This window comes from Coregonus lavaretus (assembly GCF_964263955.1).
Source record: "Coregonus lavaretus genome assembly, chromosome: 13".
In the NCBI taxonomy this organism is placed as follows: domain Eukaryota; kingdom Metazoa; phylum Chordata; class Actinopteri; order Salmoniformes; family Salmonidae; genus Coregonus; species Coregonus lavaretus.
Genome location: NC_140000.1, coordinates 21868521 through 21887715, shown reverse-complemented (window position 1 = coordinate 21887715; position 19195 = coordinate 21868521). Strand labels below are relative to the sequence as shown.

Here is a 19195-nt window from a genome sequence, read left to right as displayed (position 1 = left end):
TGCAATGTAGCCTTGAGCACACTGAGAAGAGCCTCACTTCACATTCTGTGTACGAGCAGCCCATGGTCATGGACTTTCTTGAGCTGAGAAAGAAGTGCCACAGCAATAACATGAGATAAATGGAGCAAAAAGCCCCCGGGGACTCAGATGCCTCTCGATGATGTCATCAGTTGTGAGACAGCACTAATGATGTCAGGTTCATCCACTAGGCCATAACCCGAACGTAGGGATGCCCTGATAAACCAGCGCTCTCTCTCGCTCGCTTTCTCTCCTGACTCTCCCTCAGGCAGTGTGTGATGGTGCTGTTAAGTGCGGCAGCCTGGTGGGTCTGAATGGGAAGGTGTTTGATTATGGGATGTATGTTGGGAATGGGGACTGTTTGTAGCCAAGACAATGATAAAGCGTTTAATCTCCACAGGAACAGTGAAGCACGCGGGCATGATAATACCATTACTGCGAGGAGCGTTCTCCAGAACCCCTCCGCTGCTCCTCACCTGATTTATATGTCCCTTCATCAGCATCGACTTCTCAGATTGGAAAATCATTCATTTATTAAAGAGGTCGGCCATTTTGTGCACCGGCTGCTAAAGATGCTGGGAACATACTGCTGTCACCAACCCGTCTTTCCTTTTTAAAATTATATTATTGGGTAATGTGACAAGGATGGATCTGGTGGGTGACGGCAGCGTGATTGCAGACGCTAAACAGGGATAAAAGGCAATGGAAAGATCCTCTCCGCTATTTGTCTTCCTTTGATCAATTCACAACTATTCTGTCTCTAATGTGACGCCTGAGTCCTTGACTAGGTGCTTTCTACATGTTTTCACACATATTATTGTGTGCTTGTCCTGCGTCATAAGGGCTCTATCTATGGCTCTGACGAACATGATACAGGTCCTTCAAACATAATGAAAGAAAGATATTCAATGGGCACGATGCGGCTGAGATGAGTAACTTGAGGGGTTTGACTTATCTTCCTTCACTATCTCTAAAGTTCACTTGCAAATGAAACCTAACTCCGGAACACCGTGACACTCCAAATGCACTATTTTATCAAGGGGGAACAAAAGTTCTGCAACATCGATAATTAATGTGTCTTCCAACTTTCAGAATTGGAATGCGGAGATTGAAGTGCAAACAGTGCACCCATCTAATTGGTGCCTGGGGAGGTTCCATTTGCTGGAAAGCATGGCGAGAGATGGAGATCAAAGAGCTTTTTGTTAATAGAGATGTCGCACTCTCATTGTTCCCCACCTTAAATACAGAGATGGATACAAAGGCGTCATGAGAGCATAATCTCAGCAGTCCTCAGCTCAAGCACCCTTCAGGGCCATAAAGAAAGGTTGCTCTCCACATGTTTTAAAACATTTTATTTACTTAATTGTCCCTGTCTATGGGGTTCAGTCTCAATACCTCTCCTTGTAAGGCCATGGTACAGAAATAATCATATCAAAGAACACGCAGTCTCCTTCATGAATTGCTCCTTTCGTCATGTTAGAACATTGGTTATTAAACCGACTTAACAGTCCAAGGAGGGCCATAACAGTAAACTTTATTATATTTCTCATCGCTCTGCAGTGTGCATAATTACTGTTGTCCTTCAGAATCAGCCTGGCTCTGATGCGCTGATAGACGGGCTTTATTTTGGGCGCTCGCTTTCTGCATTGGCAGCAGAACGAGGACGCGCCAAGCCAGAGAAGCACCGCAGTGCCTAATCAGAGCAGTGTGATGAGGGGAATCAGCACCACACACACACACACACCCTCTCTCTCCCTCTCTCGCTCTCACTCTCAACGAGCCCAAATCTAATCACAGGGAGTCAGACCAGCCGCTTAGCTCGGTCCCCCTGCCCATTAGCTTACATCACCACCCAAGGGGCCCTGACACCAGCAGGAACACACATCTCCACCCCTCTGCTGCACTGTACTGTACCTCCTAGGTTGAACTCAGGGGGTCTTAAGTGATAGGAGGGTCCAGGGCTAGCCCCCCCCCTCCCCCCCGGTGGTAATAAAGAGCCACTGGAGAATGCTGAGCGATCAGCAGCCTGATGAGCTCTGACAGCGCTGCTTATTCACCTCATCCTCTTCTCCTTCGTCTCATCTCTCCCTCTCTCTGTCTATCGGTGCAGCGCGTTTCATCTTTCCCAGCAGGAGTGTGGTGAATATCGTCTTCATCTGGCTGCTCGCTCCTCTCCTCTCCCCTCCGGGCGGTCGGCAGTTCTGTTGAAATAATGATAGGCTATGCTGGTACTATAGTCTACAAAGCGTAGTGGGAGGGAGCACTATCTCTGTTCCTATTGTTTAGCTGTCAGAGGAGAGGACACTGCACGACAGCAGCGTTGAGTTTGCCATATTTCTATATTGTGCATACAAGCGAGGCTTTGAGTACCACTGACTTTGACGTTGAAGATGCGTTTAGGGTGAATACTGTTGTTCCGTTTTTGACAGTTTTGCTATTGTTTAAACTTTAATCTAGCTCTATGAATGCTGAATCTTTTTTTGTTCTACCACCCACTGCAACACTGAAATATTGAAGCTGTTGACATACTGCATGTTATGATACCATTGTATGTCATACTGGTGAGCATGTTATTCTTATGTATGTACTGTGTGAGTTAGACTGTTTCTTTGTGAAATCCAACTCTCATCATTTTAACCTTCTCAAAAGCTGTCACTCCTGCATGCAATGCACCTCTCCTCACCTTTTTGACTTGTGCCAAACAACTGCACGCTCAAGGTTTGAGAAGTGCACTACTGCAGTTGATAAAGAGCTTCACTGCCCTTCCCAATCTGACTCATCCGCAATCCCTCCACAATCCTTTCTCCATGGTGCTAGATAACCAAACACTTTCTCGCCCACCTTTAAAACATCCCTGAGGGGAATGTTCCGATTCACTCTATGCACGGGATGGCTCCTGCTGTGTGCTGTTGGGTCTGGAGGCAGCCGGTTTGGAGTACTGAAATAAATATGCAAAAATAGAAACAAACACATCACACACACACAATGATGCCTCAACAAAAAAACATAAACACAGACTCCTGTTCCCCCGCCTGGGTCTGCAGCAGCAGACTTCGGGTATCCAATTATGATGCCCTTGAGTGAATGACAGTGCTTGAGTTTCTGTCAATAGAGGTTCAGGTAGTGTTTCCCAATAACACTTTGAATTATTGATGATGGGGCGATTGAGAGGAAGAGGTAGATACCATTCAGTTTTAGTTATGAGGTGGAGGCAAAGGGAGGAGGGTTGAAGAGGGAGCTTGAACGACATCTGCAAATTCCTGCCAGTATGTCTGAGGTGACCCGGGGTTACACTCATCCGAAGATGTCACACTAGAAACAGAAGAAGAAACTTGAGATAGATAGATACGATGGATAGAGAGAGGGATAGACAGAGAGAGGGATTTGCCAGTGAATTACAGGGCTTGTCTGAAGATGAAAATATATAATGAAGGTGAGGCAGACAAATGAATAGGATAACATTAGTGTGTGTCTGATCCCTCTCTCACTGATAGCCTTTGGGGCTTTTTTCATCTCAAGTAGACACAAAGACGATGGATGACGCTCTCAGCGGTTCTCCCGATCGATTGGAGGACCGTCTCAGTGTCTGTGTCTCGCATAGATCCCTCTTTGAAGTCTGGCCAGCTCGCCCACTGTGGCAGGGATGCCTTACAGGTTTAGGCCCAGACTGGAGGCAGAGGCACTTTTCTCAGAGATTGATACCAGTAAAGAGAAAGCAATGGGTGCCAGTTATTTTTTGTTTAAGTTGTCAACATCTCTCGGTCCTTGAACACTGGTGCGATATTTCAAACCGCTGTTTAGATGCTCCTTTTCAGTCTTATTTTTAGAGAGCCCTCAGCCCAGGGTTACTGAACCTGATTTTGCGCTGACTTTGAACATTATCACTACTTCTTACAGTACAGCATTAGTTGACTCTCACTGTCAACTTGATTCAGCCCAACATCATTCCTAGAGAGAGGAGCTGGTGGGGATGAGTTGGGGGCTTGATGGGCTGCCCGTGGCTGACAAACAGGCTTTAATCTGTGGGGACCCTTCCATGTGGAAGGGGTAGAGCACTCTTACGTAGGATGACAATAGATGGCCCATCTCACAGGACGACCCGTCACTTTGTCTGAACCCTATGGGCGAGGAGGGCATCACAGCATCCCTTTGGGGCAAGTTGAGTGGCAGTGATGGCAGGGAGGGTCCTGACCTCCGCTGACAGACACATCTCACCCTGGATGACATGGTGCCCCCCATCTCCCCTCCCCTCCCCCGAACTATTTTCTCCTGCCCATGCAACTGTTCAGATAGACTATAAGGAGAGATTCCACGACACTGCCACCATCAGTTTGAAATGCAAATCCCAGAACTAAGGGACTATGGGCGGCAAAAGGAAAGCAGCCAGCCGTTGCTCCCTCTTGACCCGGCATAGTAATAGAGTTTTCAGAATGGTGTCACTGAGGCCCCCCTTTGAGCCGCTCTCATGTTGCTACTGCAGGGCCTCTGAAATTCCCTATCAACTTCAACTGACATGTTGTTATTCAACAGCAAGTTTAAGTTTCTGGCCCTCATCTAGATCAAGTGTTGACTTCATTCACAGAACTTGGCCTGTCAAAGCCTGCCAATATTGCAACTCTGACTCTGACATTGAACATTGTTGCACTCCTGCCCCAACTGAAAGTAGAATTTAGAAGTAACTGATAAAGAAGTGTTTAAAACTACTGTGAAAGTAGTTACACCAGCAGAGGCTATAAACGGCCTGAAGCCTGCTGGCCTTGCTGGATGTGGTTGAACTTGTAGAAGTGCTTTCAAAGACTCCAGGCTTAAACTAAGGTAATTTATGAGCAACAGTAGGATGAACTCCTAGCACCACCAGCATGTAGTAGTCGTCTGAAAATCACCCATAGAAATCTCCTCCGTATCCTGCGGGTGCTGTTCCCCAATTATTGCCCAATGCTCCTTGATCCCAATTCCAATTTGCCTCGGTGGCGTCTGTGTGGTTAGCCATTGGAAATCTAATTAGCGAAGTTCCTCTGTATGAGGGGGTCATGTAGAGAGTTGAAAAGGCCCCCGGGCAGAAAAGGGGCTTGTTGAGAAGTAGCATCTAACACAAAGTCTACTGAAGGCTAGGAGTTGAGAATTCAGAGTGATAAGAAGAGCATCATACTTCCTGAAAACCTTACGTGAATCATCAGCTGCATACAGTGCTGCCACACTGTGAGGACTCTGTGGGGGAGTGGATGACTCGAGGTAAGAGGAGAGTTGTGTGTGACTAGAAAACGGTCTCTGTGCAGCAGCTAATCGTCAGCCTTGTGAGGGGGCATCATGGGACAGTGTTCAGATATCGACAGTCAAATGAACTCTCAGAGAGTAGGGTAAGGACGATGTTGCCCAGGCTTAACAATGGGATCTTTTGTAGCTCCAGGTCACTCACAAGATGCATGTCTCGGGTTAGTTTTCTTCCAATTAAGTTGTTTTTTGCACAGCAGAAAATGTATAAGGTGTTGGTCAAACTTGTTTGTCAGAAAAGAAAACTGAGTGCCAATTCCTGAGGTAACCTCAGTCTTGAATAAACAATGTGCTTCCTCAGCTATGATTTGTGAAGTTATACTTTCATTAATCAGTCAATTGAGTAAATATAATATGAGAAATTATAACTGCATCTGTCTTCTATCCAACTTGTAGATTTTCACACAGAACTGTTATTGATCAATGAATGTGCTGTACGGTGTACTCCATGCACTTGGATGACTTTCTGGCTCTTTATCAAGCAGAACAATGGTCATTTCACAGTAATAATCACTGGATCACTGACCAAAGAAAAGTCACCATAGCTAGGGGAGAAATGGTTAGAGAGCTAAACAGGCATCACAGTGCTCCCCTTCCCAAATGAGGTAGACACACATCCACAAAGGCCTACACACTCCGACCACACACACATTATGTGGCAGATCATCTGGCCCCCTGTCCCTGCTCATCGCCATGGTGATGTGATAGTCCCCAGTCCCCAGCAGAGCCCCGGGTGGGTAATGGTCCGTGGAGAGCAGGGGGTAATGTGCCTAATCGTGTCTGAAATGACAGAGGCGGCCAGGGATATGCACCCTCATTATGTAGGCCCATGTATACTGGGGGTGGGCTCATTCAATTCCTATTTCTCTGGGGCCCTGTGGCGTCCCAAGGCACAGAGGTGAGAGGTGGTCGCTAGCTATTCCCCTGTTATCCAAAACAATGACGGGATTAGCCTCCACCCCAGTGAAACGGCAGCGGTGTTCAGTTTGTGAGGTCACAGCATATCAGAGGGATAGGTCTGCATTAGTTTGTACGACAGGTGTTGGCAGAAAATAAATGTCCCCGGAGCAGACAGGTGCATAAAGCGGTTGATTTGAGGATACAATTGGCATTTAAGATTTAATTGCATATTTTTATGGAACAGTGGTCCATAGCCAAACTGAAGCTGGGTCATAAAAATTGACTTGTGAAGGTTTATGTATGAATTAAAATGGATCCTTTTTAAAGATGACACCCACTCCTCATAAAGGCTCCCATTTTCTCATCATTATGTGTCCTTTTCACACAATGCTGTGAAAAGCCCTCAAACCGCCAGACTGAGGACATCTCATCAAACCACAGAACCAGCACTGTGGACTAATCCAAATGAATGTCAGATAATCAATGTGCAGCCCCAGCGGCCCTCAATTCCTTACCCTACAAAGAGATCCAACTGCCAGTATCTCCCAGATGGCTTGACAAGTCCAGTTCATTAAAAACAAAATGATCCCACACCTCCCATCCAAAATAGAACACAGAGAGAGAGTGTGGGTCGGGATAAGCAGTGGCTTATTTCCCATCGACAGCTGTCAGCTCATCAGCCTGCCTCTCCATTCGCTCTGTAAAAGGCGATTGATTAGAGAAGAAAATGAAGAGCCACATATTCCTAATGGGTGCTGCATCGTTTATGGGAAGGGTGCGGTGTGTTTGTGACATAGCAAGTTTTGGCGGGCGGCATTCAATGTGGCGGTAGCAGCTGGACCCTGGTATCAGGTTTTCGATCATGCCCCTGTCGCTATGGAAATATCCCATTGAGAAGAAGCTGAAGAATTTACGGGTTGAGGCGATAAACAACATGAACACATTAGATGCACTACATGCAGGGCAATTTGAAGGCAGGCCCTAAATATATTTGTAAAACCACATCTTAAAAGACTGTTAAATTAAGCCATTGCATTGGCTTTATGGGGATTGAGCATAGTGAGCTTCTGACCGCCTGTCCCTTTTTGCAACTTCCAAAGAAGTTCACTTTGTCACTGTGGACTGTCTATAAATGTATTTTAAAGAGGCAGAAGTCAGCCCCTACTCTAGCAGTGATGCTTACCATCACATCTGTCACTCACTCAGCATGAAAGACTGGACGAGCCTCCACATACAGTACCCTGGAAGTCTACATGATAGGGTTCTTTCTACCATGTCACTGTCATCAAGCCCTGGATAAAGGCTCCTTGCCAAATCCCCACCACCAGCACACGTCTCGAAGGGAACCCCAGGACAACAGTGTATGCCGCAGATCAAAGGGACTTATGCTGGTTTACATTACATTACTGTAGCTAGGACTGAATTGGATTACGTTGGGCACTTCGTCGTAGCATTTCCACAAGCTCCACATCCATCCCCAGCTGTGAGGCTCGTCAACATGTGGAGAACTTCACAAACAGAAACAGCAACTGTTCAGGGTGCTGCTGATAAACACGCCAAGTTGCTCATCCACTCAGTGCCTTTGTGTGGAAATCTGTGGAAGGTCCAGAGGCCTCAGAGGGTCTGTAGGGTCAGTTCATCTGGTGGTCGGTCTTGCATAAGCTCCTGCAGGCACTGTGCTTGTCTTGTTGTGAGTCATCTTTGCATTTTCCTGGCTTTATAGGCATTGGATAAATACTCTGCACTTGTCGATATTTGATCTCTGCCCCGTCTCCATAACCTTTGATTTGAATTTCACACTCTACATGTTTATGATCGTCGGCCTAGTCTATGCATATTCATGAGAGCAGAGAGCCAGTTATGCAAATCATTTCATAGTTCTATTAAGTTTATTTAGCATATTTTTAACTGCAACTTTACCAAGTGTTTTTTTTATTTCAAGATCCCTCAAGCATTTACATAAGCAGCATAAATGTGAGCCTACTCTTTAACTTGAAGGCATTGCTCAACCATCAGAGCATGTACAAAGATCTTGGATCTTCAATGATAGATTCAGGTTAGATCGGGTGACAGTGGTGTTTGGGGTACCCGCTGTTTGGCCTGCTCAGGCAGGAAGCCACCGCATCATATCCTGTTTGCTCAAGCTGTCTGCCTCATCTGAGAAGCCGAAAAGCCTGTGAGTTAATCCATCGGGAGTAATGTCCTCATATATCGCCCAGGCAGGACATGCAGGAGGCAGTAATTCATTAAGTAAACAGGAGCAGACACCGCCTCCCCTCGATTTATGACACCGTGATCATCGCTTGATCTCATCGCTAAATGCAACCGTCTCCTCTGAATCAGAATGAGGAGCCCGTTATCAATATTGATGGCGGTTCATATCTGTGTTGACTTTGTTTTCGGCTCCCCATTTTAAAAGCGGTGTGGCAGGATCTCATTGGTACAGTACATCAATCTGGGCTGTGCTGAGTTGAAACCCTTAGAGGACACGCTGCCCTTATTAAGTTGGTGCCAAAACACCAGTCACGGCATTCTGGAGATTTAGTTTAACAAATCCCTGCGCCATCCGCATCCATCTGTCCCGGTCTCTCATCTCAGAAATCAAGCAGATGGGGAAATTAGCATTTTAAGACAATTCAGGTCTGACGCATAGCTTACCTGAGTGATTAATAATGCAGAGAGCAAACTTTGCTCGAACTTGAATCGTCTGACCTTACAGGAGCCGCTCGTTTTTCCCATCTAGTCAAACAACTTATAGTTTGTTTTGTATATTAGGTGAAATTGGGTACCTGTTGCCTCCCCTTGGGCATGGTGTCTTGGTGCAGACAGAGGGAGTCGCGTTCCCCTGTGTGGGCGGTGGTTAATTGTGTGAAGTCACCTGTGAAAGACTGAAGGCTGGGAGTAAATGAGCCAGGTGTCCCAGTCAGGGCCCTTGTGGCCTCACCTCTCTCTCCATTCCTGTCGCTCTCTCTCTCTCTCTCTCTCTTTCTCTCTTTCTCTCTCTCTCCCTCTCTCTCTCTGTGTTCACAGACTGCCATCACAGTTCAGCTAACACTCAATCACAATGCCGCACCGGCAGTAAGCATCGCATGCTAATGAGAGCTTAGCATCCAAACTCAGAAAGTTCCAACAGCTACTGTAGAACTTGATAGCAGAATTATAGGGAGCATTATGAAGCCGATGCTGCTGTTGTTGTCATTCACATTAGCGTATGACTGTTTTAACAGATAGGTAGAGGTACAGCTAACTTTTGTTGTAGCCATGTTAACCTGTGTCTCACTCTCTCGCCTCTTCTAGGTGGTGATGTGCCCGCTGTTGGCCATGCTGTTCTGGTGAGGTGTGGTGAACCCCTGCCAACATGAGGCTGGTGCCCGGGTCGCCTCGGCCCCTCCCCCTTCTGGCGGTGGGCCTGGCTCTAGCCCTCACAGCTCTCTTACCTCACCTGGCCATGGGAGCCACACCCTTCCCCCAGGACCTGGAGCCAATCAGCATTGTGGGAAGAGAACGTGAGTGCAAGCCCGTCATGATGCAATGTTGGTTCTTAGTTCAGGGGGGCTTGAGTTCTGATATACCGTTAAAGGGCAGCAACTTGTCAGTTGTATGTACACATATTTTGTCAGTCCTCTTACAAATCTATGTCAATAATAGGATGACTTCTTCTAATACATAATTACCACTATCGAAATAAAATAGCTATACACTTGACTTCAGCTATATGACATAATACAGCATCTGATTGGGCCACACGTATAGCCCATCAGTAGCACCTAATCAATAGGAGGTGTGGTGAGGAGGTCCTGGCGGTTAGTCGCCAGCCCCATGAATTTATTTAAGAGGTGACTGAGACCGAGGCCTGGCGCTTTAATTGATCTATCTGGAGGAGTGTAACATGGCCATTAGCATAAATAGCCATGCTAATAGTTCTATATGTGGAGCCCATCTCAGGTGTAATGAGGGCCATTTGTCAGCAGGTCTGTAGGTGACAGGGCGTCAGAACCCCTCACAACTCCCCAGGATGTCCATTATGTATGGTAATACATCCAGTGCCCAGCTCCATCGCCGGAATCATCTCCCTCGCCGAGGCTAATTGGAGGTTAGAGGTTTCCGTGGCAACGCGGCGCCCAAAACTTTAAAGGAAGTGAAAGTGCTGAGGAGTAATAAAAGGGCCGAGCGGTCGCTAGGGGGAACTTATCCCTCTCCCTTTCTGCCCCACAGCGAATCACTGCTCTGCTTGACTCAGCCCAATCGCCCCTGAGTTAAAATCTTTAAACAGTCGAGTCGGACTTGCTTGGTTGGGGGAAAGATGTTTCCTCCGAGGAGATTGTAATTTCAGATAGTGCCTTATTTTAGAGGTCTGCTAATTCAGCTAGACCTGTCAAGTTGGACGGGAGGGCCTAAGCCAGGGGTATCGAACTCATTTTTTCCAGGGGCCGCATTCGGTCATCATCGAGGTCCGGAGGGCCGCACTGAAAATGTGTTATATTTCCTTTCCGTCAAAATTTGCAAAAACTATCCATAGTTTTTTTTTTTTTTTGGGATGCTCCATGACTGTCTAGTGATTATTACCGAGCTGGACAGACAATAAACTGTATGGATGTAGGTCTATTGATTGCAGTGATTATTAGAGAGCTAGACAGTCAAGAAACTGTATGAATATAGGTCCATTATCATTTGTATACAGTTTGGATTTGTTTTTAGTAATTTCAAAGTATATTGACTTTGTTTCACCCCCAACCCCCCTTCCCCCCAATTCAAACCAACCACGGGCCGGATTGGACCCCCTCCGACCCACGGGCCATATGTTTGATACCCCTGGCCTGAGCAGTTAATGCAGCACTATGGGAGAGACGATGGTCTAGAGGCCAGCCTCGACGGATTGATTTTGTTGCAGTGTTTTTGTTTTGTCTAGCTCTTGTGATAAACTTAGGGTCTAGAGATGCTTCCCGCTCCCCCATCTTAAGTTATACAATTAAGTGTATTATCTCTAGCAGCACAGCATGGAGTCATGGGATAGCCTACAATAACAACCAGCTGACAGTTAGAACAAATTGCAATCTGGGCATCTGCAGCAAATGTGGGGCAAAGGAAAAAACTTTTTTTTAAAGAAACTGAGAAAGCATACTGCAATCAGAGGGTTATATCAAGTCAACCATCTATTTTCTCTTTCTCTCTCTCATGTACTCACGCTCTCAAACAATCTCTATTTTTGTGCTTGAATACACCCTATTTTCAGATTCACACACTTGATTTCTTTAGTGCCTGGTTTGTCGTTATGGAGATAGTTTTTCCCGGAACTCAGCTTGCTACTCTTTCCCCCTCCCAATGCAGACTCCTACCTGTACCCCAGCTTCCAGGGCCTCATGTCAGACAACGATACAGTACGACTGGGCCTGGACTTCCAGAGGATGCTCCGGATCAACCACATGCTCTACATCGCAGCCAGGTCAGTCAACATGCCTCTCATTATTATGCACTGGACTGCCTTGCATTAACCCGGTATTGACAACTCTTCCTTGAATCCCTTTGTAGTATTTCTGTCATTGTATCAATCAACCTTATTGCATAGCTCCCCTTACATTCATATTGTCATACTATAGGTTCATTATGTAAAAGGTTCCTCAGGCTCAGCAAGAAGCCATTCTACATAAATAAGCCTGCGTTAAAGAGCTGTGTGACTGACCCTAATCAATCTAATTTAGGCTAAGAACAGGCAGCTTGGGTGTTAAGTTTGGTGTGGTGGGGTTGGGTTTCAGGCAGAGACGAGAAATCTTCAAATATTTTCTGACCTTTGACCTCTTACAGGGATAATGTGTTTGCTGTCAGTCTCAGCGCCTCCTCTGAGCAGATCGTCCCACAACAGGTAAGCCTTATGTTGTCTCACAAACACATCGTTTACATGAGTCAGGAACTCATGGGTCATAGACTATTATAAACTGGGTGGTTCGAGCCCTGAATGCTGATTGGTTGACAGCCAATTGGCTTCATCAATAAGTGCATTGACGTCGTCGTCCCAACAGTAACTGTACGTACCCTAACCAGAAGCCATGGATTACAGGCAACATCCGCACTGAGCTAAAGGGTAGAGCTGCCGCTTTCAAGGAGCGGGACTCTTACCTGGAAGCTCATAAGAAATCCCGCTAAGCCCTCCGACGAACCATCAAACAGGCAAAGTGTCAATACCAGGACTAAGATCGAATCATACTACACCGGCTCTGACGCTCGTCGGATGTGGCAGGGCTTGCAAACTATTACAGACTATAAAGGGAAGCACAGCTGCGAGCTGCCCAGTGATACAAGCCTACCAGACGAGCTAAATTACTTCTATACTCGCTTCGATGCAAGTAACACTGAAACATGCATGAGAGCATCAGCTGTTCCGGACGGCTGTGTGATCACGCTCTCCGTAGCCGATGTGAGTAAGACCTTTAAACAGGTCAACATTCACAAGGCCGCAGGGCCAGACGGATTACCAGGACGTGTACACCGAGCATGCACTGACCAACTGGCAAGTGTCTTCACTGACATTTTCAACCTCTCCCTGTCTGAGTCTGTAATACCAACATATTTCAAGCAGACCACCATAGTCCTTGTGCCCAAGAACACTAAGGTAACCTGCCTAAATGACTACCGACCCGTAGGACTCACATCTGTAGCCATGAAGTGCTTTGAAAGGCTGGTCATGGCTCACATCAACACCATTATCCCAGAAACTCTAGATCCACTCCCAAACAGATCCACAGATGATGCAATCTCTATTGCACTCCACACTGCCCTTTCACACCTGGACAAAAGGAACACCTATGTGAGAATGCTATTCATTGACTACAGCTCAGTGTTCAACACCATAGTGCCCTCAAAGCTCATCACTAAGCTAAGGACCCTGGGACTAATCACCTCCCTCTGCAACTGGATCATGGACTTCCTGACGGGCCGCCCCCAGGTGGTAAGGGTAGGTAACAACACATCCGCCACGCTGATCCTCAACACGGGGGCCCCTCAGGGGTGCGTGCTCAGTCCCCTCCTGTACTCCCTGTTCACTCATGACTGCATGGCCAGGCACGACTCCAACACCATCATTAAGTTTGCCAATGACACAACAGTGGTAGGCCTGATCACCGACAACGACGAGACAGCCTATAGGGAGGAGGTCAGAGACCTGGCCATGTGGTGCCAGGACAACAACCTCTCCCTCAACGTGATCAACACAAAGGAGAGGATTGTGGACTACAAGAAAAATAAGAGGACCGAGCACGCCCCCATTCTCATCGACGAGGGCTGTAGTGGAGCTGGTTGAGAGCGTCAAGTTCCTTGGTGTCCACATCACCAACAAACTAACATGGTCCAAGCACACCAAGACAGTCGTGAAGAGGGCACGACAAAACCTATTCCCCCTAAGGAGACTGAAAAGATTTGGCATGGGTCCTCAGATCCTCAAAAGGTTCTACTGCTGCACCATCGAGAGCATCCTGACTGGTTGCATCACTGCCTGGTATGGCAACTGCTCTGCCTCCGACCGCAAGGCACTACAGAGGGTAGTGCATACGGCCCAGTACATCACTGGGACCAAGCTTCCTGCCATCCAGGACCTCTATACCAGGCGGTGTCAGAGGAAGGCCCTAAAAATTGTCAGACTCCAGCCACCCTAGTCATAGACTGTTCTCTCTGCTACCGCATGGAAAGCGGTATCGGAGCGCCAAGTATAGGTCCAAGAGGCTTCTAAACAGCTTCTACCCCCAAGCCATAAGACTCATCTAATCAAATGGCTACACAGACTATTTGCATTGTCCCCCCCCCCCCCACACACACACATACACTGCTGCTACTCTATGTTTATTATCTATGCATAGTAACTTTAATAACTCTACCTACATGTATATATTACCTCAATTACCTTGACTAACCGGTGCCCCCGCACATTGACTCGGTACCGGTAACCCCTGTATAAAGCCTCGCTATTGTTATTTTTACTGCTGCTCCTTAATTATTTGTTACCTTTATTTCGTATTAATTTATATTGTATTTTTTTGTGTGCTTTTTTTGTGTGTGTGGGGGGGGGTATTCTTTCTTAAAACTGCATTGTTGGTTACGGGCTTGTAAGTAAGCATTTCACTGTAAGGTCTACACCTGTTGTATTCGGCGCATGTGACAAATACAATTTGATTTGATATCAGACCGTATACCATGGGTATGACAAAACATTACTTTTTACTGCTCTAATTACGTTGGTAACCAGTTTATAATAGCAATAAGGCACCTTGGGGGTTTGGGATATATGGCCAATATACAACGGGTAAGGGCTGTGTCCAGGCACTCCGCGTTGTGTCGTGCCTAAGAACAGCCCTTAGCCGTGGCATATTGGTTAAGTGTATCATTGCAGCTGGCTGGACCTAAGAGCATTACTGTTGTTGTTTTCTTCTTACTCAGCCGGTCTCTTCACTCATGCAGATACGAAGCCATTTCACTTCAAACAGATATCCAATAGAAGTTATGTTGTGCACTCCTGGTTTTGAAGTGCTGTGCTCTCTCTCTCCCATCTGAATCCCATTTGTCAAACTCGATTGCACTTAAATAAAAAGCACTTTAAGGCCTGTGTTTGTGTTTGCTTGTCCCTATCGTATTTAGATTAATTTACAGCATGAGTCATTCCCATATGGGACCCACTCAACATCAATGAGATCTAACGTTATTGACTTGGATTTGATTGCAGTAGAAATACATGAGAAGAATTATGTGTAGTGCAGAGAATTGTCGGAAGAGAAAGTCTGTATTTTCAAAAAAACTTGAAGTTAGGAGAACTAAGAATATCTGCATTGCATAGTGCATTGATCAGCCATAATACCAACCTGGCTTTCTCACTTTCCCATGCTTCTTATCTGTCTCAGTGAGATCATTAGTGTGCGCCTGAGTCATAATCAAAAACCTAGGGTCTGCTTCATCATGGATCTATTCCTTTTCTCTGGCCCAGTTTCAGTTCTAATCCCCAGTCTCCTCACCAGGCCCATCATGATCCCCCACTCAGAGATACTGTATATCAAAGTCCTGGATGGGTATAAGCAATAAATAGCTAACTCCAGCTCACTCTGCCAGAGGGCAAGGGGGAACTATTAGCATATTGCTGACATCTATCCTGTCTATCCTATCGTGTTGGATCTTCAAGAGGGAAGTGAAGAGCTGGGGGGGGGGGCCCAGAAGGGTAACTTTAAGGCCCAGAAGGGTAACGGTTGAGTCTTGAGCCAAAAGAGGGATTTCGCCTTAGTCTCTGGAGAAATCTTATTTCCCAGCATGCCCCATGGTGTTGAGTTTGGTGCTCCTGCAGGGTGGACAGCGGAGTCAGTAAATCACCCTCCCAGTCAGTCGGTAGTGGAACAGTGGATCTGCACTGGTGGGCAGTGCATTAAACCTTCAACCAGGCAACCTTGTTAACAAATTGATGGATCTCTTCCTATTCACTACACTTGCGGAGGCCCACTGGGGGGGCAATGCTAGGAGATAAGGACATTGAGGATGACCAGGAGGACCATAGATAGCTAGTATCAGGCCAATCCACTTCCCATAGGAATGCATTGCAGATTCCTTTCTGATTCCTTGATCTTCTTGTTGGTCTAATTAACCATAGAGATGTATTATTGTTAAGAAGTACAGGTGGATTGTGATGAATTGCAATAATTGTATGGGAGATGGATTGTAGAGGAACAACAGTCTTTAGTTGCACGCTGACAGAGTTGGACACAGCTCCTCAGGTGTTTCAGATGTTTGTTTGTTTGTCAGAAGCTTTATTGAACGTGATGAGATTTTCATCACAGCTGTCTGCTAATAGCACTTGAATGGCTGGGTGAACAAAGTGTCTCTTTCTTGCTCTGACAGTTGGTTGTCTGTCTGTGTGTTGCAGAAATTGACTTGGAAGACAAAGGACGTGGACAAATGCACAGTGAGGGGGAAGAACAGTGTGAGTATCTCTCTCCCTTTCTCTCTCTCTCTGTTTCTCTCCCACTCTCCCACTGTCTGTTCTGCGATGTGGGAGGGTAGCACTAACAATAGCACAGATTGCTTATCAAAATCAGCACCACAGCTATCTGTAGTTCCAGAACCAGTCTCTGGCACAGGCAGCGTCAGCCTCCCAGAGCTCTAGTGAAACCATAGAGATCAGCACAGGGATTATGGTAATGATGAGAATAGAACCAGAAGTATGACTGAGAGAGAGGTGTGTGTGTGTGTGTGTGTGTGCGCCCTTAGCAAAATGCAATTCAGTGCATAATAAGCTGTGCAATGACACTGCAGGTGGGGTGATAACACCAGCAGCCAGGAGTCACATTGCCGTCCCCTGAAACCCAGCTGTTTCCCTTTGACAGGATGAGTGCTACAACTACATCAAAGTTCTGGTCCCACGCAACGATGAGACGCTATTTGCCTGCGGTACCAACGCCTTTAACCCGACCTGCCGCAACTACAAGGTAGGACACTACACCTCAGTCACCTTTTCATCTAAAGCCCCCAGCCCCATACCCAGCACTGTTCTGAAACAAATGGGGTAAATAAGCTTAGTTTAAAAAAGTGTTGGACCAATGTCAAAGTGTTATTTTCCGCAGCCTGGGGCGGTTTAGCGGTTAAGGGTGGTGCCTTCAGAGCATATGCCTACAGGTGTTGGTGTGGGCGTCCTGACTTTCTCTTAACTTTTTTTTGGGGGAAAAGTGTCCTCTCTTTATTTACAGTATAAAATCATAAAGTTGACATTGATGTGCACAGATGGACCGCTATAGGACTCCAGATTGCAGAACCACTTCAAAGGAGTGCTGCTATACTGGATGTTGATGGAGAAACATGTTGACTCGAGATTGGCAGCGGTCTGTTGACTGAACACAGATCCAGCATGATAATAAGTCTTTATTCACACATCTGAGGAATAAACTGCAACCGCAGATGATTTGAGATCATGTCATCCTCCGAGGGACAGAGTGGGGGAAAGAGAGTGGGGGAAAGAGAGTGGGGGAGGGGAGAGCGAGAACAAAACATGCCAGAACACTAGAGTCAGAATCCCAGGGGAGCCACTACTTTAGTTCCATAAAGGAACTCACGCCACCTACTCTCCATGGCTTTCTGACTGCTCAAGTGATTAACAACCCAAAGTGTGCCAGAGAGAGCTGTCGGCTAAGTGGAAACATACAATAGGAAAGTAGCGATACGTTAATCGTGACAACGGTGCGCAGATAGACTCACACACTCCAGGATGTCTACCAGTACAAAAGAAGTCTGATTAAGCTGAGGAGAGATGACATCACGGTTCTGGGCAATGATTCACAGTGTGCTTTTTGGATAAGGGGACGTAACGTCTACCGTCTGAGAAGTCCAACGGGGAGCTGGCTAAATCCATACAGACCACGGCAGAGGCTTTACCTTTTCCGCCATAGACTCCCAATGGAAGACGTTGATTTACACTTTATCCAGAACAAATTCCTCTCCCTGTCCCGTTCCCTCCCGGCTCTGAAAAACCGGGAGCGATGACTGCCCGGAGAACTGGGAAGAGTGTGCTGAAGTGTAAATCATATCATGCAATCTGTCAGCATCATTCCTTGGAAATACTGAGGAGGGCAGTGGGGTCAGGAGAGGGTGTTAGGGTGAAGGGGATTGGATTGTGGGTGTGGACGGGTGGAAGGTGTTTGCACATTTTCCATGTAAATTGATCACCACAAAACACTCTGCCCAATGAGCCAGCTGATCAAAGACAGAGGTTGTGTGACCAGGTGGTAGCTAGACCAGGAGGTGAAAACCTGTAACCTCTAGTCTAAATCACACTGTACTGTAGTACTGAAGCCCCAGAACCATGGTTTAGCAGACAGATGAAATATGTAACGGTAACAACCACAGTACAATGGTGGATTTCTCACTTAGAGAGTGTACCCATAGGGAACAATGAGCAGTGACACAGCATTAAATATAAACACACATGTTGACGGGCTATCACTGTGTGTGTTTGTGAAGGCAGCTGTGTGCTGGAGGTGCTGAGCATGACCTCTCCTCTGGGTCGCATTCTGCCCCCACCCCGGCGGGATTCACACATATTGTCTGAGCCGAGGTTTTACGACCTTGATAACGGTGGGGCAGGAATAGCTGCTAAAGATCTGTGGTTAGGAGATACTGTATCCTCACAGTGTAGCAGCCATACCACAGGCTGACAGGAGTGTTACTCCTGACCGTTTGACCTCACTGTTGTTACAATGCAATGTAAAACGTATCAAATAAAAGGTATCTTTATGACAAGTGTTCCTATTTATTCAACAGGATTGACTAGAGGCACATTCTGTCCATGGCTTTAAGGGGTCGACTTTATATGTGGTCCTCTGTAGCTCAGCTGGTAGAGCACGGCGCTTGTAACGCCAAGATAGTGGGTTCGATCCCCGGGACCACCCATACACAAAAATGTATGCACGCATGACTGTAAGTCGCTTTGGATAAAAGCGTCTGCTAAATGGCATATTAATTAATTAATTAATATTAATTAACTTGGCAGTTAGCAGTAAAGCTAACCTGATATAAAACAGAACAATACTCAAATTTGGACTGAAATCGATTTTTCAGTAAGGGGAAAATAGTAAACTTAACAACTGCAAACACTGACCTAGTTATTTTAGTTGAGGTTTTTCAATATAAGCTCCATGGAGTTTGAATTGCATTTGAGTTACACTCCTATAAATAGCTTTATTAAGGACCCCCTTCCCTCTCTTCTTTCTTCCCTCTCTCTCCCAGATGTCCACACTGGAACAGGATGGTGAGGAGGTGGTGGGTCAGGCCCGCTGTCCCTTTGAGTCTCGCCAATCCAACGTCGGCCTCTTCGCTGGTGAGTTGCTTTGGACAGAGACAGAGCGAAATGTCAGCTGGGGGCAGCAACTTGATCACTAAACCTGCCCTTAATCTTGCCAATTTGCCAGTGACATTTAGACGTAGTTCACAGAGTGTTATTGAGAGCAGCACAGCCCCTACATCAAGTGTAGCCATGAGATAAAAATACACA

The 19195-nt window shown here is 46.5% G+C and overlaps 1 protein-coding gene across 1 annotated transcript in view; it reads left to right on the top strand.

Moving 5' to 3' along the window:
- Window positions 1-19195, top strand: part of LOC311139868 (semaphorin-6D-like) — a 139158-nt gene that overhangs the window by 81934 nt on the left and 38029 nt on the right. Inside the window, exons 4-9 of the mRNA XM_084174858.1 lie at window positions 9487-9695; window positions 11518-11632; window positions 11992-12049; window positions 16079-16135; window positions 16539-16640; window positions 18931-19021. Of these exons, the coding sequence (XP_084030984.1) occupies window positions 9548-9695; window positions 11518-11632; window positions 11992-12049; window positions 16079-16135; window positions 16539-16640; window positions 18931-19021 (571 nt within the window). The 5' untranslated portion in view covers window positions 9487-9547. The remainder of the gene's footprint in view (window positions 1-9486; window positions 9696-11517; window positions 11633-11991; window positions 12050-16078; window positions 16136-16538; window positions 16641-18930; window positions 19022-19195) is intronic.